Below are 25370 nucleotides of genomic sequence, written 5' to 3' on the forward strand. Positions count from 1 at the left end.
TCTCCACTATAATAGAACTAGATAGCACTCGGCGGTTGTGGTGCCAAAACAGAATTAAATTTAAAAGCTCAATAGCAATGTGTCTTTTATGAAATCATGAACTGGTTACTCAAGGTAATCCACAGACCTTGTTGTGAGCAGTTTCATGTAGGAACTATTTTCGTTCTACTACTGAACTACACCTGTCAACCTCACCCCTCTCCTGCTGCGCAGAAGGAAGCGTGCATCTACTGCTAGCTCGCCTAGCACCACCTCAAGCCGAGTGCCATCTAGTTCCATTATGTTAGAGGGAAGATCGGTGCCAATAATCATCTCTGCAGACCCGATTGTCTGTTGCAGTCTGTTCCTGTCCAGTTTGGTGGCAGATCCAAACCAGACAGTGATGGACGTGCAGAGAAGAGACTGGATTATGGCGGTGTAGAAAGTGATCAGCAGTTCCTCAGGCAGGTTGAGCTTCCTGAGCTGTCGCAGGAAGTACAGCCTCTGCTGGGCCTTTTTCCTGACAGTGTCCATGTGGGAGGTCCACTTCAGGTCACTAGAGATTGTGGTACCCAAAAAACCTGATGGTGAGGCGGGGCAGTGTTGGGGCGCTTCTCCTGAACTCCACTGTCATCTTCACTTCTCTGCTACACACTTGTTTCAGTACTGCGTTACACCCAGCATTATTTGAGAGTGATTAGTGTAACAGATGTTTTCAAAGAATCAACAAGCGAACTTTCACTGCCAGGCGCAGAGCATGAAGATCAGCTTATTTCTCCACTAAGAGAAGTTGACACTTTACTGAGAGCTGATTTATTTTGAAAAAAGCTTACCCACTGGAGCTAATGTTAGCAGCTAATACTGTTGATAAGTCTAAGGGAATATACTGTGTCTGATGTCCCAAAACAAATATGACTACTTAAATTTGGGGAGTCAAAATAAGGCGTGTCTTCTCCGTGGTTACTTTTGACACTTTTAATTATCACATCAGTAAAGGTTTACGTGCACCACGAGCCGCTGACCTGCTACTGAAGTCTAATTTCACCGCACAGACTCACCAGGCCTCTGATATTTACTCTGACATTCTGCAAGTTAATTAATTTGCTCAGTAAAACAAAGATATTATGTCGTCCTGTTAAACTTTCCACGTTTCTCAGTTCGGAAAACCCATAAATTTAACTATGGCATAATGTTTCCATGTCACAGCTGGTGTGCAGAATTTTAAACCACAGGAACTACAATGTAACATCATTTTCCAAAAGTGTTATTTGAAAGAAAAAGGGGGAAAAGTAGGCCTTGTCTTTGTGGGTTAACTGCAGAAGCCAGGCTTTAATCCAGGATGAGGCTGACTAATTGGCCGTGGCTCTGGGTAATGAACTTTTATTATAACCACTGCACAACTCATATTACTAAGGGCATGGTGACCTAATGACTCAACATGAGCATGGCTTAAAACAAGCTCCCATCTTTTTTACGTACAGAACTACTGCAGGTGTTAACAGATTCATAGGACGTCCTTTATGCTACACAGTAAGGCAGGTGATGCTGCCAAAAATGTTATCATGATAAAATTTTTAAAGGCTTGTTTTGAGTGATCACAACAATCAGACCTAAAGGAAAACTTAATGAGCGCGTTAAATGCTGTTGTAACATTATGATGTCATAGTGCTACTACTGCTAACATCTACTCCATTGTCTCTTTTTCTCCTTCACCTTCTTAATCTTTTTCTTTCCCTCCAACTCTTCTTCTCCTTCATCTCTACCGAGTCTTCTTTCCTTTTCTTCTTCTCTTTTTACTTCTTTCCTTCATTCTCACTTTTGTCCTTCTGCTGATTCTCCTCCTCTTCTTGTCCCTTTCTCTCCCTCGGTTTCTTCACCTCATCGTCTTCTTTTCTCTTTTTCTTCTTCCCCTCTTCTTTTCCGCGTACTTCTTTTGCTCTGTTTTGTTCTTCTCCTATATCACCTCCCTTTTCTCCTATTCTTTTTCCTTTTTCCTTTTCTTATCTCTCTTATTTTTCTTCATCTTCTCTTCTTCTTATTCTCTTTTTCACCTTCTCTACCTCATCTTATCTGTCCTTCCTCTTCTTTTTCTTCCTTCTACTTCCTCTTCTTCTTCTCCTCCTCCTCCTCCTCCTCTCATCTTTCTCACATCTTCATCTCTTTTTCTCCATCCTCTCCACCTCCTCTCTTCTTCTTCATCATCTTTTCTTCTCCACCACCTCTCTTCTTCTTCTTTTCTTCTTCTCTGTTCTTCTGTATTCCTCTCCTCCTCATCTTCTTCCCCTCTTTTCTTCCTATTCCCCTTCACCTCTTCCTCAGCTCCTCTGCTTTTTTCTGCTTCTTCCTCCTCTTCTTCTTCTATTACGTCTTCTCGTCCTCCTCCTGCCATCCTCCTCTCCTCCTCTTCATGTGTTTTCTTCTTCTCATTCTTCTCCACCTCCTTTCTCATATATCTTCTTCTTCCTCTACTTCCTCTTCTCCTCCTCCCCAACTCCTCTTCTCTTCTTTCTTCTGCACCTTTTCTTGTTCTCCTTTCCCTCTTCTCCTCCTCATCTTCTTTTCCTCTTTTCTCCCCCCTCCCTCCCCCTCCTTTTCTTTTTCCTTTTTCTTCTATTCTTCTTCTTCTCCTTCTTCTCCTCCTCCTCCACCACCTCCTTTTCTTTCCCCCTTCTCCTCCTCCACCACCTCCTTCTCTTTCCTTCTTCTTTCTCCTCTCCTCCTCCTCCTGTTTAATGGCAGGTGGCACCTAGTGTTGAAGGTGCATTAGCGCCCCCTCTACCTCCATATGTGTGGTTTAATCATATCAAACATTTATCAAACATTTGTTATATTTCTATTTAGTAAAATTACAAAGAGATAATTATTGTTCTTTATCTGTTGTTATTGCTCAGCCCTACTTACGCTACACAGTTAAAAAATTGTTTGCCAGTATGTTATGTTCTTTGAATAGAGTACATATTTTGACAATTAAATGCATATCACACTGCAGTGTAACTAAGTGCCTCTTTCACAAGCAGGAACAGATGTGGCATCACAATCACGATGCAGTCGCAAAGTGATTATGTGAACATGGTAATGAGCATAATTACAGATTTTTTTTTCTTTCTTTCAGACGAGCAAAGGTATCTGGCTCAGATTGAGACTTTTTAGCTGACAGCAGGTGTATTAGAAGAACCCTGGTGTGTGTGTGTGTGTGTGTGTGTGTGTGTGTGTGTGTGTGTGTGGCTTAAACCGTGCGGGAGCTGCAACCTGACTTGTTGTCAGGGTTATGTCAGTATTATCTTTAGCTGGCTCAAGCTGTATCTGTGTGTGGCTATGACAGACTTGCACAGGATCGGATTTCTCCTCTTTTTATGCGCTTGTCGTTCCATCTCTCTCCATTTCTCTCCCCCTTCCAAGTTTAATCTGACATATATAAAGAGGCTCACCCCCCTCTGCATTTGTGGCAGAGGGAAATCAATTCAAAGTAATAGAGCTCTGAGTGTGTCTAAGTGAATGTCCTGGCCTTAAGAGTTTTTAGTTTAGTGTTTTCTCTAGCACCTAGTCTCCTGTGTGAACTGTGTGCTAAAGCCATAGCTGGCGTGGCTCTCAGGGCTCAGTGTGTTTGTGTGCTTGTGTTACTTTGGCAGCAGACAGTGCTGTTGTTTCCCAGTGGTCAGGTGGCTAGACAGTAGGGAAGATTATATCACCCAGGAAATGTGTCCTCTAATTCAGCGCTGTTTACCACCACCATTCTTTTTTTTATATCTCTCCTTCCTTATTGGTCTTATCTCTCACTCTGGAACAAAAAAACACCTCATTATGTAATTAAAACATGTATCATTCTTATGAATTAGCATGTGTGTTCCTAATGTGGCTTTGATATCAAGTTTTACACTGCTTTGCAGAGATGCACTAATCGATGGGCTGGTGATGGGAATCAGCCGATTATCGACTGGTCGGTCTCAGATATAGCCGATCCTGTGCCGATCATTTTTACATGCATGCACCACATGATGGCTCACAACATTAAGCGACGATTGTCACAGCAGCTGCAGCCCGTTGTCATTCCTAGGTCGTCAAATATAGACGTTTTGTCACACAGACTTTTCAGACAGAGACATGTGCTTTCCTGAGAGGCCACTATGTTTAATTAGTTGTTGTTTTATTGTGGGTTTTTGCGTTATATGTTGTATTTGTGCATTTTAAATGTGCTTTGATTGGCTGCTACCTCGGCCAGGTCAATCTCAGTGGGACTTCCTGGTAAATAAAGGTTAAATATATAAATGAAAGCTGTTTTCTCATATGAACACCGGACTGTGTCAGAGGTGTTCTCACCACCTGGCAATACTCTGTTGGGTTAAGGCAAGGGATGGCACCTTGGTAGGACGTGCAGGAGGCAGGACATAACATGGATTACACTGAGCTCATGTCACTAGAACATAATTTGCTCGTAAACGACAGTCTCTTGCTGTTCTGATAATTTGTTTGACGATATCAGCTTTGGCCTTGAAGTTTTCGAATATCCTCGTCTCCCCAGTTAGACATTTTTGTTGCCATCTTCCTATAAACGACCCTACTTCTTCACCCTTAGAGGTTTGTTTTCTTCCGGTTTCGCACCTGTCCCATAATAGAAACTTCATCCACACGCCCACGGACAATGACCTGCTCTGTTCACACATGGGCTCAATCAGACATAACAGCGACTGTACTGGCGAGCTGGCAGGATAAAGTCAGTCACTGTCAGATCCAACTGATTCAGACATTTGGGTTCTCATACACAGCTCCTCTAGGTAAAAGTTGAATTAGTAACTTTTCTCCTAATGGTCTGAGTAATTTGTCACTAGGCACTTTTTAGAATAAACTCACTAAAGCTCCTTTTACACAGGGACTACAAACCTGAAATTATCTCTATTACCCATGCAGAGCATGTATGCATGTTGCTCAGAGCAGTGACCGGCTCCTCTGCCATCAGTGTGATGTCTCTACTCTCGTTTTGCGCCATGCACACATTGTGGCAGGAGGAGAGGAGACACTGCTCACTGTAGCAGTGGGAGGTAATATATAGCCTGCAGTACACACACCTTTACATTCTCATAGATAGATACTGATTAATAAATAGTTTTGTGCAAAGACACAAATACAAAAACGCTCTGTTTAGTAACCAGGAGTACTTTTTATTTTGAGTGAAAGTGTGAGAAGGTCCTTTAACTCGGTGCAGCTTATGAAGAAATGTCTAAGTTATTTAATAGTCTGTGTTTTATTATGAACATACATGAGAATTTTCCTTTAAAATAAAGTCACACAAATGTTTGTGTATGTTGCCAATGATAGTTCTTAGGAAGAAATTGAAACCAGTAGGTCAGATTTTTTAAACATTTGAATCGCTGCTTCTCTGTTGCCTTGAAATATTCTGCTGATGGGTGATTATCATTTAAACAATAACACACTAGTACCACTGTTATTTAGAAAAAAAAGACCTCCTTGCTCCTTCCAGGAAGAAAAGCTTTGATAACTTCCTTGGCACGTCTCTTTTACGTCACATCCATTGTCAAAACAAGTCATTCTTGTTCCTGTGGTGGCTGATTGTTATTGTACGCTTCAATTCCAGAAACATTGTTTGATAATGTTGTGCCCATGCCAACATGTCTTGTCACTGGAGCAGCACACGAAAAGTCAAAACATGTTTACAGTGCTGCAGATAGTAACAAGCTGCTGCACGTGGCAGATATTCATGTACACAACAGACCAGGGGTGACTGCTGCTTCCACTAGCGATGCAAACTGGGCAGAGATAGAAGGCTGACTCTTCACGGGATGAGGGACACTTGCTGCTGTTGCTGCTGCTGCTGCTGCTGCTGCTGCTGCTGCTGCTATTGCTATTGTTGTGCTGAGGAAGTGTAGATCAGTTCAACGGAAGCTCAGTTCTTAGAGCGCAGCGAGCCAGGCCCAACAAACATCTGTGGAATGTTACAGCTCTGTCGTCATTTTCTTCCATCAAGTCTTCCACAAAGTGTCCTTTTCACTTCCAGCTCCATAGTTTCTGTTTCACAGTCAAGTTTCATATTGCCATTATAACTGCTTGAGCCATTATAACTGCTTGAGTATAACTTGAGTGTGTGTATGCATTTATCCGATGCTTTAAAAAGAAAAGCAGTAAAATGTTCAGCAGCTAAATGGTCAGTTATGTGATTTTTTTTTTTTTTACAGAACAATAAATTAAAACTCAGATTGATTAAAACAGCAGCAATAAAAAACTGTCACAGCGCCGAAAAGTGATTGTGTTTCATCTTGATCTTCCTCTGATTTGTAAAAAATCTCCAGCCAGCTTGTAAAAACAACGCACTGTAAAGCAGCCTAAAAAAAGCATGTGAAGCTGGGGCATAATTCCGTCCAGTAATAATATCTAAAGAGCAGAACCAACATATTTCAGAATAGTGCAATGAAATTAACAAAAAACCTCATTAAAAATAATGGATAAAAATTTGGCAGGAACATCCTAATCCTGTGATACAAAAATTACAATGTGCATTGATTTATTGCAGCTCCCTGTGGGTTTACATGGGCAACTGCTTTTGCTGCCATTTGCTGTGACAACAAGCCACAAATTCATCTGCTGGCAAGTCTCTGTGCAGATAACTCACAGAGGATAATGAGATAGTGTTGCTCACGGAGTCATTGTTTTATTATTTGGAAAGATCAGAGCATTTTTTTTTTTTCCATCATTGCAGTCGTAAACTATTTGTTAAATAATAAAAACCAAAAGTTTTCAGGAGATGAGAAATATTTTTTTCATTCTTTCATGAGTAAATATAATATAATTCTTTAAAGTTGATCAGATAGCTTATTTTTAGTAAATAGATAATTGTTTCAGTCATTTTAGAAACAAAAACACTTATAACATTGCTACCCTGCTAGTCAGCACCAGATATACAAGTCAGTTAAACTTATTATTAAAATCATTATTTATTAATGTATGCATTAAGAACTGGAAGTTTTTTCGACTTTGATTTAGTGACTTGTTGCCATGATTTGCAGTGTAATGTCTAGTGTAATGTCTTGTCATGCACACATTGCCAAATATTTCGGCAGCATTCAATAAACGATTTGATTATTTAAAAATGGGATTAACGATTTCAGATGGCTCTCATAATACAGCAGTATTTTTTCAGTCAATGTTTAACCCTATCGACTGAATAGTGCTTAATTTGTGTTTTCTTACTGTTAGATTATTTGACTAAGTTAGAAACATCCCTTTTGAATATTTGCTGCTTTTCTCTTTTTTACATCACTAATCTGAATATTTTTTAGTGTTAACTGTTGATCCTGACAAAACAAGCAATTTGTTAGGCTCTTACCTTTATTTCAACATTTTATAATAATAAGGATACTGATGAACTTTATTTATGAAGCGCTCTTCAAAACAAGGTTACAAAGTGCTTGGCATGGTTGATCCCGGATTTAAAACAATGCAGAATTCAAGCAAATAGAAAGAACAAAAAAAATAACATCAAGATAAAATACCACCACTGAAGCAGATAAGCCAAGTTGGCAACTAATTGCCCTGTAGATTGCACTGAGGTGCAGCCAATCAAACAATTAAGAGTAATACAAAGTAAAAGAATACAATAACCGTAACCCCTTATACTCTGTGGGGTTGTGAGGGGGCTGGAGTACACCCTAGGCAGGTCACCAGACTATCACAGGCCTGATACAAACACCTACAAGCAATTTAGAGTCACCAATTAACCTAGATGGTGAAAGGAAGCCGAAGGACCCAGATAAAACCCACGCTGACACGGGGAGATCAAGCAAACTCCACACAGAAGGCTCCCCCACCACAGATTTGAACCAGAAACCCTCTTGCTGTGAGGTGACGATGCTAACCACTGCACCCAGTGCCATCCCAAGGCATACACAAAGATCAAATGTGAGAGGGGTGTGAATGAATATTACCACACAGAAACATTGTTTTTGTACAAGAGAAGAATTAATGGAGAATATAACAGGCATATGAATTGTTTATAAAAATAATCCTTAGTTGCATCCCTAGAGACGAAAAGATTTCTGTCAAACAAAGCAAACAAGGGGAATATAATGTCCAGTGCAATTTAGAAATGTTTGAGGAAACTGTAAAGCAGTCTGAAATATAACATGGGAGGATGCTGTTGTGCTTCAGTGTATCAGTCGGTGCAGGTACAGTAAATAAGCTGTCAGATGAAGTAAAATGTCAAAAGGCCCATCAAGTGTACTGCCAAGAAATTAACTATAATGGAATACCTTTTTGTAAATAAATATCATGTCAGAGCTTTGGGATGGTTAAATGGCTGATCATCTGTTAGTGTGCGACACAGCAGACCATCCGTGTGACACTGATGGAGGCTGTCAGTCCCACGCAGCGCACTCCCTCACTCTGCGACGTCACACATGTTGCCGCTGGCCTTTGGCACCTCATTTCCATGGCATGCCAGCTGAAGGCAAATGTGCCCACCTGGCTGCCCTCCTTTGTATGTGGGCCCCGCTCCAAATCCTCACTGGATTATCTTATTGTCTCCTTACCGAGCCAAAGGCCACCGGACATTTGCATCTGAGAGGTGGAGCAGGGAGTGCCTCGCCTCTGTGGACAATCACAGTAGCGTGTGTGTGTGTGTGTGTGTGTGTGTGTGTGTGTGTGTGTGTGTGTGTGTGTGTGTGTGTGTGTGTGTGTGTGTGAGAGAGAGAGAGAGAGACAGTGAGGAGAGGGAAAGGAGAGCGGATCAGAGAGCAGCACCAGTCTATTTGCCAGTTAATAGATGAAGAGCGGAGGAGAGGGGAGTGGGAGGAAAGGTGGAGACAGAGAGAGAAAAGATGATTAAAATATCTTGTGGCTTTTTGTCAGGCTACAACAGTAACCCTCCCTCCTTCATATTCTCTCTCAACATGACACAGGGAAGGAGACAACATGATCCTTGTTAATAACCGATATTCTGAGTGTAGCATCCCGTTGTTCTGAAGGCTGTTTAGCGTATTTCGGGTACACTGCTGCCTGCTGCATCTTGTATTTTCTCTCCATCATTAAAATGATGCTTTTAATTGCTCTAATAATGAAGCAAACAAACAAGAACAGAAATCTTTAGTGGTTTAAAGAGGGATTTCTGTGTCCATTAGCTCATGCACAGTGTGCTGCTGACAGGTGGTGTTTTAATCACACACATACACAGTTTTTCTGTGGTGCTCAACACTGGCCTCGGGATTTGGCCTTTTTTTGAAGTGCAAGCAGTAACTTGCTGCAGGGTAGATGACATTCTGAAATCCCAGAGAACCTGAGTCTTGAGGCAGGTTCGAGATACTTAAACAGACACAATGTGTCATGGAGTTGGGGCCCCCGAGGGTCCCTCAGGGGGTTCCTGGGGACCCTTAGGCAATGTAAGAAATAGTTTTCAAATGAAATCTTAATTTTATTATGGTTTAATTTTGGTAAAGGGTAAATTTGGTACTTTTTATCCTGGATTTTCCCTTGTTTTTGTGTCTAAATGACTAATGGGAGCAACCATTTTTGAAAATGGTTCAGTATTCTAAGTTTCTGAAACAGCCAGAAACAGCCTCGAAATTGCCATTGCCAAACCCGCCTGACTACATTTGAATTAAGAGTTATTTTAGTGTATATAAAGCCAGAATATTTTCACATCTAACTGTGTGAATTATGGTTTGTTTCAACCAAACCAGAGTTGGTGATTGTAAGAACAGTAGACAGACGAACTAAGGTGTGTCTTGTTTCTGTTGACTAAAGGAACCATTCAGAACGTCACTGGGTCTGGCGAAAAAACTGACTGCTCGCTACAGCTTCATATTTACTGGACAGACATGAGAGTGGAGTCGATCTTCTCATCTCACGCTCTCCTTTCAACGTTAAAGTTGCTCATGACACTGATTGTTGGTTTGATCACTGAACATTAAACAAAGCATTGTGGATGAGTTTGGCGATTGTTGTCAGGCCAGCTCTCTTCAGCTAAATAAAAGAAAACAAAGTTGTTTTTTTGTATCAGAGCAAGCAAAAGGACACACCAACATGTTGTGATTAAAGGTGACTGTATTGAAGTTGTAAATGAATATAAATATCTTCTGACAGTGATTGTAGTGGAAATGTCATGGGACTGAAACACAGGTGTCACTTACAGGAGAAGATTACAGCGATTATACTTCATATGTTAGCTTTAACAGAAGAGAGGCGGTATCTGTCTGTCCACCCCAAAATGTTGTTCATTTGTCCATAGACTATTTTAACTCTGCTTTATTGTGTGGAACTTCTCACTGTCTGTAGTTCACAAGAATGAACTTATTAAGTTTGTTAATGTCTGTAAGATTGTGATGATGCTTGTGCGTTCCAATTGGTGAGAAAAAGGGCGGGAAACCTCTCTCTGTGGTGAAAGTAAGCCGTCACCATCAGGACTGAGGTTCTGGGTACCACCTTTGCAGACTACTTGTGTGCAGAGACCCTTCCCACCATCCAGTGTAGCTCTTTTAAACAAATCCCCACGACATGACAGGTGTTTCACTTGGATTTTGTCTAAGTTAATTCTTGATTATTGGTGACACTGTTGTGGAGCACTCTGCTGTTAAATGTCTGACAGTTTGCAGACACAGTGGGAATTTCCCAGAGGAATTAATGGAAACTAAAGTAATAAATAATTTCCCAAAAGTTTGAATCATTCCTTTAAGATTTTAACTTACCTGCTCAACTAAATGATATCCAAAAACAAATGTGTACCTTTTTATTTTCAGTTTTAGGGCCAGAACATTTAAATTAGGGCTGCAACTAACAATTATTTTCATCGTTGATTAATCTGTTGATCATTTTATCGACAAACCGATTAGTTGTTTGGTCTGTAAAATGTCAGAGAATGGTGTAAAATGTCGATCACTGTCTCCCAAAGCCCAAGATGACATCTTCGAATGTCTTGTTTGGTCCATAACCCAAACATGTTTGGTTTACAGTCGTAGAGGAGTAAAAAAAAACAGAAAATATTCACATTTAAGAAACTTGATTTAGAGCATTTTGACCTTTTTTTTTTAATTAGAAAATTTCTCAAGTTCATAAACTGATTATCAGAACAGTTGGCAATTATTTTAATAGTTACCAATCAATTAATTGCTACAGTTATTTGGAAATCACTGGCATTGTATCTTCGGTTTTTAATAATATATAGGAAAATACTTAATAAGCCAGTGTTTGCCTACACAACTTGACCTGCTCACTTAATCTCAGCCACCACACACACTCTTTCCCACCATGCTCACCAGCTGCTGTTTGACGGTGTGTGTGTGTGTGTGTGTGTGTAGCCCCCATGCTGGGGTGTGTGTTGTTGTGTTTGCCTCACCAGCAGGCCGTGGTTGTTTGCAGAAGAATTGATTTTGGCACGATGCTGCCTGTTTGTGTATGTCACACGTGTGGACAGGACAGTGAACGCACATGGACACACTGACAGATCCAATGGGCTTGTGTTGCAGTTTGTTACAGCGCGAGCTTTGGTAAATCCTGTTCCTTTTGTGTGACAGTGAGAGACCCAGTGGTGAGGAAACGAGTCATGTGCTGTTGTTGATGTTTTGATGTTTACTTGGCCAAGTGCTAACCAAGCACCTGTTGACATGTGAACCACCTCACATCCGCAATCACTCTGCAAATAAGTGGTTCAAGTGTTCAGGTGGTCAATGTAGTCTATAAAAATCCACATTTAATCAGGCTGACATACAGGAATATTTCCAGTGTTTATTTTAATGTGATCAGAAAGATTACATTTACATAAGCAACAAGTTTAATCCACTGAAACTTTGTTCCTCAACTGTATATTTAAAGAGCCACTTTGGTATTTTCCAACCTGGACTCTAATTTTCTATGTTGTTGTGTCTAAGTGACTAATGGGAACAACAGTTTTTGAAAATGGTTCAGTATTGAGGAGACGAAACAGGCTGCAATGTAACCACTTTGGGCATTTGGCACTGACAACGTAGGTCGACTAGAAGTTCTTGTTTTTACCTCTGACAGGCTCAGATTATTTTTCTAATTGTCTGACAGCTTATTGAAAGGATTCCTTCAGAGATAGACTTTTTTTTAAAGAATAAGATCCTTTTTGCTCAACAAGAAATATCCCTAAAATCCTCATTGCCAAACCAACCTGACTCCATTTTAAAGTACAGTAATTTTAGAGAGTATAGAGGCAGCATATTTTCACATCTGACGGCTTGAATTACTGGTTTATTTCAACCAAACCAGAGTTGGTGATTGTTGAATCAAGATGGCTTTTGACAGTTTTATTTTGTTTCTTTAGATTTTAAATGAAGTGTGTGTTACTATGATAAAATTATCGTTTATTCAAATGGAGTCTGGTGGTTTTGGTGATAGCATTTTGGGGCTGTTTCTAGTTAAACAAAAAGAATCTTACTCTTTAATAAAAAGGTCTATCTCTGTAGGGATCCTTTGCATAATGTTGTCAGACACTTTGAACAATCTGAGTCTGTCAGTGGCAAATCCAAGCACTTAGAATGGACATATATTGATGATGCTAATTCCCCCAGTGGTTTTATTGCAGCCTATTTTGCAGCTGCTGGCTGCAGTGGTGTGGCTCAATACTGGACCAATTTCTAAAAAAATTAGGAAAATCCTTTCCTACTGCACAAAAAACCTACTAACACCTGCGGACATCTGGCTTTTGTATGTATGAGGAAAGGCAACAATTGGCATTCACACCTGGGTCAAATAGTAGCCCCTGTACCAACGAGATGCAGTGGCACGCCACCACAGTGCTCAAAGATTGTTAATCTGCCTCTATGCTGCTTTCTGCTGTTTACTAACCTGTTCTCCCGACTGCCTGATGTATAATGTTAATCACCAGTAGAAAAATGCGAGGGTCATAAGGACAGAGGGATGTTGTATGCTGTAAAGCCCTGTGAGGCAAATTGTGATTTGTGATATTGGGCTTTATAAATAAAATTGATTGATTGATTGATTGATTGATTGATTGATTGAAAAAGAGCACACCAAGGCATGCTTGTCTGCTGCAGAGGTCTGTACGCTACACTCTACTTAACTCTACTCTTCTGGCAGTGGAGAAAGGAGTCTGTAGCCTGTAGTAATTTTAGTTGTAAAGGGCTATTCGACACAAAAACATGGGAAAATAGGTTGCAGGTTGATTTGCCCTTTAATTTCCACAAGTAGACAAACAGATTTCAGAATCATTAAGTGACATGTAAATCCGTAAAGCGATATTACATATAGAACATGTCATCCTTTAATCACTGCTGGACAGTAATGTGATCATTTAGCATGTGACAGGTTTAATGTCAACAGCTGGCATGTCTGATAATCTTCTTAACCAATCAGCTGACACCGACAGAGCAGTCCGCACAATCACATTTGTTAAGAGTTGATTTAAACCTGGTTATGATACTGTGTGTGAGAGAGAGTTGGGTTGTACTTCTGCCTGCTGAGCCACAGATGGCAGCCCTCCACCTCAAGCTTACAAGTGTGCCCTGCAAACGCAGATGTGTGTGAATGTGTAGTGTCAGGTTTTCTTTGTGTGTGAGAGGAGAATGCCAGACTGCACTTCTGTTGATGTCTGCAGAATACAACAACACATTTTGTCTCCCTCTGTTGGAGTCTGCGTCTCACTTGCTTTTCCTCTCCTCCCCTCGTCGATCTCGAGGCCATTTGCCCTCTTTCCCTCCCTGTACATAAATACACCACAGTGTTAGCAGAACGGCCTGTTGGTCAGCTTATACATTCTTGTAATGGCAACATGGACGTTGCCTGACAGGCTAACCAGCTCATACATCTCCCCAAAAAATTGGTTTATTCCTTTCAAGAGAGCCTTAAATAAACCCAACACGCCTTTCTAGCTTGTCTTGTTTCAAGTTTGCCCCTGCTTCTGGTATTCAGCTCCATCTTTGTTTTTTTTGGTTCTCACTCATGCTTCAGGTGATTTGGTGACATGCCCTGCCCAGAACTGGAGGGTGTTCTACATAACACACACACCCAAGATGTGCACTGCAGGAGCTTAGTGTCGATTTACTACTTCAACACCAGAGCCGTCGTGACACACCTCCCAAACAAAGGCGACTTTGCTCTCAGTAGCCCTTTTTACACAGAGATCCTGCAAAAGGGTACATATATGCATGGAGTTGTTTTGTATAATGACAGACTCGAGATAATCTGAGCCCATCCACAGCCAATACCTGCATATCCAAGCTTCTTTTTCTCTCTGACACACCTTCGTTAGCCTACTCGCTTCCAGCTGTAAAATATGAAAATCATACATTCATAGCTAGTCACTAACTAGCACCACATCATTTCACAGAAAAAAAGAAGTGTAAGATGAATGTCAAGCTCCGGGGGGCTTAGGGCATCGCTCCTCTACGTAGGTGGTATTATCTTATTGAAGTGTGCGCTCTCTATCTGCCTGGCTCTCCCTCTCTGCTCCTTTTCTTTAATCCTCTGCAGAGTAGGTGTGCCAGGGAGAGAGAGACGGGGAGAGAAGACTGATATTTGCTTAACCAAATCCTCGGAGGAGGCAACCCTCTTTGATCCACTTCCAAATTCACAGCGTCCACTTTCATACGGTCATCCGTCACTTGCGCTGTCTCTCGCCCTCTCTGCGTTTGTGTGTATGATGGACGAGGCCGGTGCTGAAAGAGAGAGGAAAGCCCGCAGACAATGGCCTGCATTTTGCTTTGGCCCCTCTCTCCTTCTGTCTGCTGCGTCCTTGCTTTCCGTTTCTTCTTGAACTTGTCACTTTTGTTGTGTGCTGTTGAGGTCAGACTGGCACAGGCAGGCGTTGTTGTAAGCAGAGAGAAAGAGACACACAGAGAGAGAGAAGGTACTGTTGGAGCTGAGCGTATTGGCTGGAAAGCCAGGGTTAGTCAGGGCTTGCCCCTTTGTTTTACACACAGCGCTATCCACACTAGACGGACCAAAGCACACTTGCACGCACACACACACATACCACCTGTGAGCACCACTACCTTGACTTAAACCTGCGATACAGGAGAAGACTTTAAAAGTCAAAGGTCTGATGCCCTCCCACATCTAAAGACAATGTGAGTTTTTAGTCATACAAGCTAGAGTTTGCAGGGTCACTATCTTGAAGACTACAACAAGATTACTTTTTAGATTATTTCCCATCCTGCTCCTGGTGGAAAATATTACACCAAATTGCCTTTAAGAAATATGACATAAACAATTACTTAGGTGTCCACAAAAACACATAACTCTAACTCTAAGATAAACTGTATTTGCGAACAAACTTTACATTTTGAATTGTCTCACCTTAACTCGCCACCAGCCTCCAATGGTTAGCTGCACTATTTTAGTGCGAGGAGACCGTGGAAATGAAAGGTGAACTGTTTCAAAACTACACTCCACAACTCCGCCACTTTGTCCTCCTTTTCCAAAGTCCAAGAGAACCAAGACTTAATCACGTTCTCTTACCTCCCCAGAGTCCCCTCCATTTTTGCTGTCTACCTGGTTTGCCACTTCCCGTTTGGTGCTGGAGAGCGCTCAGCTATTGGTTGTTAACAATGGTCAGGTCATTGAATTTCACTGTTTGCACGAGCCAAGACTAAAAACTGTCGATAATATTAAACATGTTTGATTTCATCATCAAGACGAGAAAAAGACTGATGCACGACAGCTTGGATTAAGTTTATGACCACTGTACGCCAAACAGTCGAGGTCACAAGAGCACCCACCAGTTGTAGTACAACTCTAGTGTTTTTATTCTGACACTGAAAATTTGACACTGACAGTGAAAAGTCATTTGTTTTAAAACGAGCATTACTTCGGTCCCTCCAGGATTTAGTGTTTTTTTTTCTGGAATCGTTGCTGCCTGAAACTCCTGATTTCATAGCAGCTTTTCTAAAATAAAATGGTTGTGATGCTGTCTCTGATCCATGGCCTTTGTTGTGAGCATTCAGTGTTTCCCAGAGAGTTTGCAACAGCAGCGACACCTGATCACCGAAGATCAGCTGTTGCTGCTGTTGGACCCAAGCTGGAGGACCATCTCCATGAGCAGTTGTCTGGTGATTATGATTCGTTCATTTGTTTATTTTTAATTGACTTTTATCCTTGTTTCTAAAGTGATTAGAATATCATGAAGACACATTCCTGGTTCAACTGATTACCTGCATCCTCTCTAAACTCAATCAGGATATAGACTTGTCCAGCCATCAGAACAATTTGATACAGGCTTATAAGTTTTCTTTGTATCACCAGAGGGTCCACAGATTAGTAGCGTCGTCTTTTCCTCCCTTGTATCTCTGGCTTAATCTTTCCTATCAGGAGCCTCTGTCATGTTGAAGCAGAATATGAGCGAAAGGAGAGATCCCATTGTAGCCCTTTTGACAAAAAAGCAAAGAAGACACAGGCTTTTATATCATATTTTCTGTCTCTACCTTTCGTCTCCTTGTGAGCAGCAACATGAACTAGACTATCTGATCTGCTCCTGTTTCCCCGCAGCAGTCACTCCTCCAGCTCACACTCTATTGGAGTTATTCATCGCACATAGTCGTTTCTGTTTTCAAAGGTGCATATTAAAGTAGCGTGATCCCAAATGACTCATCTCTCTCTTTTCTTTCCTCACAGTGAGCACCTATCCTGCGCCTTCACCTTCTTCTTGCACGGTGAGAGCAACGTGTGCACCAGCGTGGAGATCAACCAGCACCAGCCCGTCTACCACCTGACGGAGGAGCACCTCACTCTGGCTCAGCAAGCGTCCAGCCCCTTCCAAGGTGGGTTTCCCTTCCACTACACCACTGGTACTTTGTAAGCAGCTCAGAATGCACTGGGGAAACGTTCTAAGGCGCTGTTAGAGCAAAAACAATTAAAGCAAAGATGTTAGAAGACAACAGCAAACACTGCATCCTTCATGAATTATGCAGCCCCCTTTGGGCCAACTAAACAAATACAGAATGCATCCTTGCCCCGATATGTAATCATGTGGCGAATCTGCCTTGGGTCATTGTTTAAAGAAGTTTGGTGCTGCTGATACACACCAAAGATACGTTTTCTTAAAGGAATCTGTATCAGTAGTTAGGTAAACAAACGAAGTGTTGTGCCATATTGTGTCACTTTGATTTGACCCTTAATTGGAGTGCGGCACAGTTTTAGAGAGACACATCATTACCCACAAGTATGCATGTGACAGATGAATGAACAGAGTGATTTTGTGGGAGGAAATAAAAACTTCTACTTTGTCTTGCTTCTGGTTTTCTCTTTAAGTTCTTTGCTCTAAGACCGCCTTCACTGAAATTCCTCGTTCTAAATCAAAGGGCTGTGATCATCTGACAGAATCCAGCAGAAGCCCTCTGACATTTGCATGTTTGTACACATGCCTGTGCACTCAGACGGCCAGGCGAGAGAGACCGGTGGTCTATTGATTTGCAATTTCATCTAAAATGTAGGGTCAGCTGAGGAGGATCCTTCACATTCTGCAACCCTGTAAAAAACACCAAATGTTAAAACTTATTCATTTTGGCAAACAGTAGCCTTACAGTACAGAACCACCCAGCCAGACCTCAAGTGTAAAACCAAGAACTTTTATAAAAATCAACGGTGCATTCTTTGACTTTGCCAAGCTACTAGACATGAGCGATACATCAGTAATACTTAATGTATCTCGGCTTGTTCCATTTGAGATGCATAAATTAACTGTATCAACACTTGGGGCCGAGACGCGTAGCATGTTCTTAAAAGAAAAGCACCAGTGGTTGTACTTATATTTATTTAATTGTAACAGTACTTAATTTAATTTTATTATAACAACACTTTTATTTTATTTAGTTGTAACAGTACCTTATTTAACTTTATTAGAACAGTCCTTTATTTAACTTTGTTATAACAGTACTTTGATTAACTTAATTATAACAGTACCGTATTTAACTTTATTATAACAGTCCTGTCTTTATCTTTATTATAAGAGTACCTTGTTTATTTTTGTTATAACAGTACCGTTTTTAAGTTTATTATAACAGTGCCTTATTTAAGTTTATTATAACAGTCCTGTCTTTATCTTTATTTTAAGAGTACCTCATTTAACTTTATTATAACAGTACCATATTTAACTTTATTATAACAGTATTGTATTTAACTTTATTATAACAGTACCATATTTAACTTTATTCTAACAGTCCTGTATTTAAGTTTATTTTACAGTACCATATTAACTTTATTATAACAGTCCTGTCTTTTACTTTACTGTAACAGTACTGTATTTAACTTTATCATAACAGTACTGTATTTAACTTTATCATAACAGTACTGTATTTAACTTAATTATAACGGTACTGTAATTAACTTTAATTATAACAGTATCGTATTTAACTTAATTATAACGGTACTGTAATTAACTTTAATTATAACAGTATCGTATTTAACTTTAGAATAACAGTACCTTATTTGATTAATTATAACAGTCCTGTATTTACCTTTTTTATAACAGTACCTTATTTACCTTCCTGCCTTTAACTTAATTACAATAGAACCTTATTTGCTTAAGTTAACTTTATTATAACAGTATTTTATTTAACTTTATTATAACACTACTTCATTTAGATATATTATAACACTGCTTTATTTTTTATATCATAGCAGTATTCTTTTCAATAATGAAGTATTTTAGTAATACAGTGGTGGAAAAAAGTTTTCGGACACCCCATGCATTTGTGAAATATTGCATTAAGAATCACTCTTAGGTCTTCAAGTGCAATTTCTTTTAGTACAGTCACAGCCAAAATACTAAATAAATCCTAAAAAAAGCCATTAAAAACTTGAAATTGATTGGTTCCATAAAAATACATAAGAAATTTTGAGTATTGGGTCATTTTGGTACCAGTGATGAAGGTCGTTCTTTTTATTAAAAGACACAATTTTTGTTGCCAAGCTTCGTGTCTACATAAAGCCAGCACATTTGAAAGTTCTTCAGACACAAAAATGGCTAAAACAAGGAACCTAACGCAGGAAACACGCCTGAAGATAAAGATTCTCAGCCAGGAAGGGTACAGCTGCCGCCAGATAGCCAGGAAGTGCAGATGCAGTCCTTCAGCAGTTGGATACACTCTGCAGAAATACAGACGAACCAACAGCTTGGAAAACAAACCAAGATCTGGGCGTCCAAGAGTTTCTTCAGCAAGAAATGACCGCAGCCTGATCCGCATGTGCAGGCAAAACCGCCAAATGACATCACAGGAGCTTCAGCAGCAGTGGTCAAACCAAACTGGTGTCCAGTGTTCCACCCGCACTGTACGTGGCCGACTTTTAGATCATGGCTTAAGGTCCTACAAGGCTATCAAGAAGCCCCTGATCAATGAGAGACAGAGGTTAGCCCGGCGTCGTTGGGCCCAGGCACACAAGAACTGGACAGCCAGGAATTGGAAGAAGATTTTGTGGTCAGATGAGTCCAGTTTCCAGCTTTATCTTCCTCCTACTAATATGAGGGTACGCAGAAGGCCAGGCGAAGCATTATCTCCAGCATGTACAGTACCTACTGTCAAGCATGGTGGAGGCAGTATCATGGTTTGGGGATGCATGAGTGCTGCTGGTGTTGGTCATCTCACTGTCTGTGATGGCACATTGAACTCTACCAAGTATTGTACCATTCTCGAAACCCACATGCTCCCTTCTGCGCGTGCACTGTTCCGTCGAGGTAAAAACTGGATGTTTCAACAAGATAATGCCCCTTGCCACACATCCAAGGCCAGTAGAACTTGGCTGCAGGAGCGCAGTATCCAGGTCTTAGAGTGGCCAGCTCAATCCCTGGACATGAGCCCCATTGAAAATCTGTGGTGGATTATCAAAAGGTCTGTTTCAAAGCATAAACCAAAGAATTTAGAAGAATTAAAAGCAGTAATTCAAGAAGAATGGGACAAGATTACCCCTCGACAGTGTGAAAGGCTCGTGGGGAACATGCCAGCCAGGATTAGAGCTCTACTACGTGCCAATGGCAGGACTACTAAATAATAATTTGATGATGTGATGGTTTATTTATTTTTTGTTCAGTTTTGAACACATTCTCTGTTATTTGTTGACTTTGATACCGACAATGTTGAGAACTGACATACTGAAACTGTCAAGAATTTAGTTTTGTTAGTTTTTCTTGTAAGCAATAAACAAAAAAAATATAATTTGTATTTGTTTGTATCTGTCTAATGCAGCCACACCTTTTGAAACACAAAAAAGATTTTTCCACAAATATTTCATGATAATATTTGAGATTGTGTAAAATTTTAAGGGTGTCCGAAAACTTTTTTCCACCACTGTATACAGTGGCTTAGAGGAGATTTCAACATATATATCATTTATTGCAATATAATATAAAAATCTAGCTACAGCTACAAAAAATAGCTGCATTTTATTTTTTGAAATAAGAATAATGCTGTACTGTTGACTCAAGGAGAGTTTCTTTTTCTCCACTCTCAGAAAGCTGCACACTTGTTAATGTGTCCCATTAATAGGTTTACTTGCATTGTTGAATCTCAAGTGGAGACACCTCTGTTGTCAAGTGTAAAAAAACAAAACAACAGGGTTAAAAACAACAATGGCACCATCTATCAATGGGCCACCATGGGGAGTCAAAGCCATCTTCAGAAGCCAAAGAAACAACATGCTCAATACTCATCAGTTACTGAAAGGTCTTTTCTTACATCTGGTGGAGACGCTGCAGCTACTCTTACTTTAAAGGAAGCTAATTTAAACACCAAACACCTAAAAATGTTTTTGTACACACATTTTTGCTTTTGATTAATCTAAAGAAATGGCATCTACTAAAACACAAGTTAATCTTCAGGATTCAAGGACCCCGTTTAGCTCAAAATAACTTTAGGCTGTTTAGAAAAGCACCCTGTCTGTTGCCTCAAGGAGATAAGGCGGAGTACACTAAAGAAGATAAGGGAATTAGGCTTTCAGACACTTTTTTTTTTGAAAATATTTTCTTGTAAACGTTTAATTCTCAGTGCATGTGTAGGAAGAGTGTAGTTTTTTGAATGAAATATATTAGTGAAAGACACTCTTGTGCTTCAGCCAAAAATAAAACTGGAAATATACTGAAATATATTAGTGTGCTGTGTTGGGTACTGCTGCCAAGATAATACATATACAATCTTCTGTCAGGCTGTCTTTCATTACAAATTGGCTTGCAGCCAGTTAAGGAAAAAAAGAAAAGCCTCTGTAGTCACTTTAAATTATAGTGTAGTGTAGCTATAAAAATGTGTGGCTCTAATGATATTCCATCATTGGCTCTAAATTCATTACCACACCCGAAGCCAGACGCTATATAATCCCAAAACCATTGTTTGCTTGCATTTCAACATACACACAGAAATGTTATTGTAATGATTATAATATACATTTAATCTGTGAAGGGAAGGAAGTAGTTGGCTTTGTAAACAACACTATTAGAATAAAAATAAAAGTATCACACTCGTCCTGTTTGCATTCATAAAAAAGTGAGGTATGGATATGTGCATCAAGCATTATAGTGCTTCCCTCTCTAGCAGATGTCACATAAATGGACCCTGCTGACTAAAAGAGTAACTAAGGTAGCCTGGACCCTATTTCTCCATGTCTTTGTGATTAAAAGACTTCTGGGAACAAAAATGTTTTAAATTGGTCCAGTAGCAGCTACGAAAACAGGCTGTAATGTAACCACTTGGGGCATACCGTCAATTTGCGCCCACTAAAAGTGCTCCTTTTTGCCACTGATGGACTTAGATTATTATTCTAGGTACAGAAACATTATGGAAAGGATCCCTACAGGGATAAACCTTTATGTTACAGAGCAAGATCCTTTTTGTTTAACTAGAAACAGCCCTGAAATCCCTGTCCCAAAACCCACCAGACTCCACTTAAAAATACAATTATTTTATCATAGTAATACACATTCAGAGTCAACAGAAACAAAATAAAACTCACAAAAACTGTTCTGGTTTGTTTTTCTACTGTTCCCAAAATCACCAACTCTGCCTTGGTTGAAGTAAACCCTTAATTCTCCCGGTTAGATGTGAAAATATTGCTGGCCATACACGTGGTAAAATTAATGTTTATTTGAATGGAGTCTGGTGGGTTTGGTAGTCGCCAGGCTGTTTCTAGGTAAACAAAGAGGATCTTACTCAAAACAAAAAGGTTTATGTCCGTAGGATCCTTTTCATAATGTTATCAGACACTTATAACAACAATCTGAGCCTGTCAGTGGCAAAAACACACTTTCAGTGGACTTAAATTGACGATGCACAAATGCCCCGAGTGGTTTCATTGCAGCCTGTTGAGCTCAAAATCTTGAATGGGTGACACATGAGCAAAACTTTTCCTCTTTTACCATCTCACCTCTGGTTGGATCAATGTGATTCAACCCTCCCCTCTCCACACTTCCCCTCCAGAGTAATAACAGTGATCTCTTCCTCCACTCAATACCCTAATTCCTGTGTAGCCCACCCCTTTAGTGTCTCCAGAGCTCCCCTGAAGGGAGGTGATAATATCCCCTCCAGTTAAAGACTAGTGCCTTGGATAAAAATTAAATGATTATTGGAACTTGGCGCATGGATTGCCACAGGGATGTTGATGGGGTTTCTTGGTCATTTAGGATGATCATATTGCTCCCTAGCTGCCAACTAGTAGATGGTTACTTATGACTCATTTTACTGGTCAATGAATTCCAGTCCTTTTGCCTTTTTGTGATGGCGAGTTCCTCCGCACAAAGGAACAATTCATCTTTGGCCATTGTGAAGTAATGATGCCTCAGTTAAATCACTTGTTTACTCAATTCTTATGGATTATCTTGAAATTCAACTGCTAAAATTTTAAAAAATATATTAATTTTAATTTTGATGGGACGCTGGAAATAGGGATGTGCATGATTAGATGACTAGCCGATTAATTGTTGCTACCAGAGCTACTAGTTGGTCAAACTTATTATATTTATGTTTTAATGTCTGGCTGCCCCTTGAAAGTCGGAGATTCGAATCATCAGTTGCAAAGAGGAGGAGAAACTTTCCTTCACAAGGCTCACATACACAGTTCACAGATACTTAATACAACACAGTCTCTGGTTTTATTTGATATCCACTGTCATTGTAATGACTTCAAACTTTATACGAAGAAAAAAAAGTTTGTTGAATATTTGTATTAAACAGCCGAATGTGATTCGACTGACATAGTTCTGAGTCTGGTACAGCCCTATATTTATGCCATGGCATTCACTAGAACAGCAACAAATAGTCTATTAATCGATAAGTCGATTGAAAGAAAATATATCACCAAATATTTTGATATTGATTGATACTTTCAGTCACCTTTCAAGTGAAAATATCAAACATTTGGTGGTTCCAGCTTCTTAAATGTGAGAATTTGCTGCTTTTTTTGATTTATGATTATAAATCAAGTGTCTTTGGATTCTGGACTGTTGGTTGGACAGAAGAAGCTAATAGAAGATGTCTCTTTGAGTTCTGGAAAATTGTGGTTTGAAGGGTTGCACATTTCTGATTTGTTACTAGCGTAGTGTGGCTCTTTATTAAATTACATGAACATCACTGTCATCCTGCACGTCCCACCAAACCCTGTTCAAACTTTACAATGGAAAAAAAAGTGAAAAATCGAATATTTGTATTGAACAGCCAAATCATTTGGCTATTAGCCCCACTAAGAATATCCCCAACTGGGAACACCCTGAAGCCCCCCTGGAGCCACCTGCCCCCCATGTCGGGAACCATTGATGTAGATGCACTCAAATGAAGCAGACACGTGTCTCTGTAGTGTGTATGTGTTTTCCGATCAGCACAGGTTGTGTGTTAAGTCTTTGAGTACAGTGTGTGTCTATGCGCAGGTGTGTGTTTTCACCGCCGCAGTGCATCTCCTCCTGGCTAACCAAGCATAGCGCCGAGGAAGGGCTGGCTTCCATCCCCCTTCATCCATCCATCTCCTCCTCCCCTTCTCTCTCTCTCTCTCTCCCCCCCTCACCTCTGCCAAGCTTGGTTTACTGTGCGGCAGAGCGCTCCGGCAGGCAGACCTCTCCAGGATGTGACCTCATAAAAGGGCGCAGAGTGAATGTAATGAACTCTCAGCCCATTACACTGATCTGAGCACATTTGACATGTCTTCAGGGAGCCAGAGATAGGCTCACAGTCAGAGAGGAGAGAGGCAGAAGGGATGGAGGGGAGGGTGCGGTGGGGTGGTGATGGGGGAAAACGGTAAACCATTTCCATAATTGTGCTGAATTTGATCTCCACAACTGGCCTCAGGTCTTAGGAGAGTGTGTGTAGCAAGAAATGCAGAAATGAAAGGGAGAACGAGTGGGGTTGAATTTAATTAAGGTTAATATGATCGGCCATAGCTGGGTGTTGTTGTGTACCGCAACATAAATAACCTTTTGTTCTTCCCTCTGTGGGGTTGTTTTTGCTGAGGTTGTATGTTCTGGAGGCTTGGGTGAAACTTTACTCTGAGGGATGTCCAGGATACACTGTGTCTAGACAACATGTTTCATGCTTTATCTTTTTCCAGTATTTAGGTTCTGAATGCCCCGAGGGTTCATATGTCCGGGTAAAGAATCATAAATAGAGGGTGAGACATTAATAATTTTTGACCGGGCAAGAAATCTGATTGCCAGGAGTCAATTTTTACTGGCCCCTACACCAGTTGCTTTGTCAGCAATTATCAAATAATGTAACTGCCTTTGAAAAACAACCCCATTTTATCCACCTTGCTCCCAAACTTGCGGCAAACTGCACAATACACTGTTGGATTTTCACCCACATTCTCTAACGCCACCCAGCTGAACTATCTTATTTCAGGATAATTGAGACGCTTGCTTGCGCTTCGACTCATGAACTTTGTCTTTACTTGCTGCCATTTTCTCAGATGTGCCTGATCGGAACTGATCGTGACCAACTCTGATGCCGCAACAGAGATGATAAGAAAGCAACATGGCTCACTCTTAAGCTACTTCAATCATCAGCTCTGGAAAAAACAGTGTGCTTAATTCTTTTTTTCACCCTGTTTCTGATTGGGTGAGCGAGTTGCTAGAATTATTAGCCTGACGTGGCATTTTATTTGACCCGGACAATTGGGCAGTTCTTGTTTTTGAGTACTAAACTCCTCAAGGCTCCAAAGGGATGTCCACACGAAGGACAATAACAACAACCGTAACTAGAATGATGTGAGCATCCACACTGATAAACAATAATGTTATGGAAACAGTGGGTCAAGAAATCACTGTGTGCTCCAGCTGCGATGCCCTGCAAGTTTTAACTGAATTAATTGGCCGTCAGTGTTTTTATTGTTAATCAAAACACTCTGAAAGACATCCTAAAGATATTGTTCACCGCTGTCTTCATTATGGTTGTCTGAAATACAACAGAAGAGCAACTGGTTTGTCTCTTTTCAGTGCAGCCAAACAAACT

The 25370-nt window shown here is 40.4% G+C and overlaps 1 protein-coding gene across 1 annotated transcript in view; it reads left to right on the forward strand.

Annotated features, from left to right (window-relative positions):
- med13a (mediator complex subunit 13a) overlaps nt 1-25370 on the forward strand; it is a 114798-nt gene that overhangs the window by 41859 nt on the left and 47569 nt on the right. The window contains exon 5 of the mRNA XM_033641938.2: nt 16570-16715. Coding sequence (XP_033497829.1) covers nt 16570-16715 — 146 coding nt within the window. The remainder of the gene's footprint in view (nt 1-16569; nt 16716-25370) is intronic.

Source organism: Epinephelus lanceolatus, chromosome 11 (genome assembly GCF_041903045.1).
Source record: "Epinephelus lanceolatus isolate andai-2023 chromosome 11, ASM4190304v1, whole genome shotgun sequence".
NCBI lineage: Eukaryota > Metazoa > Chordata > Actinopteri > Perciformes > Serranidae > Epinephelus > Epinephelus lanceolatus.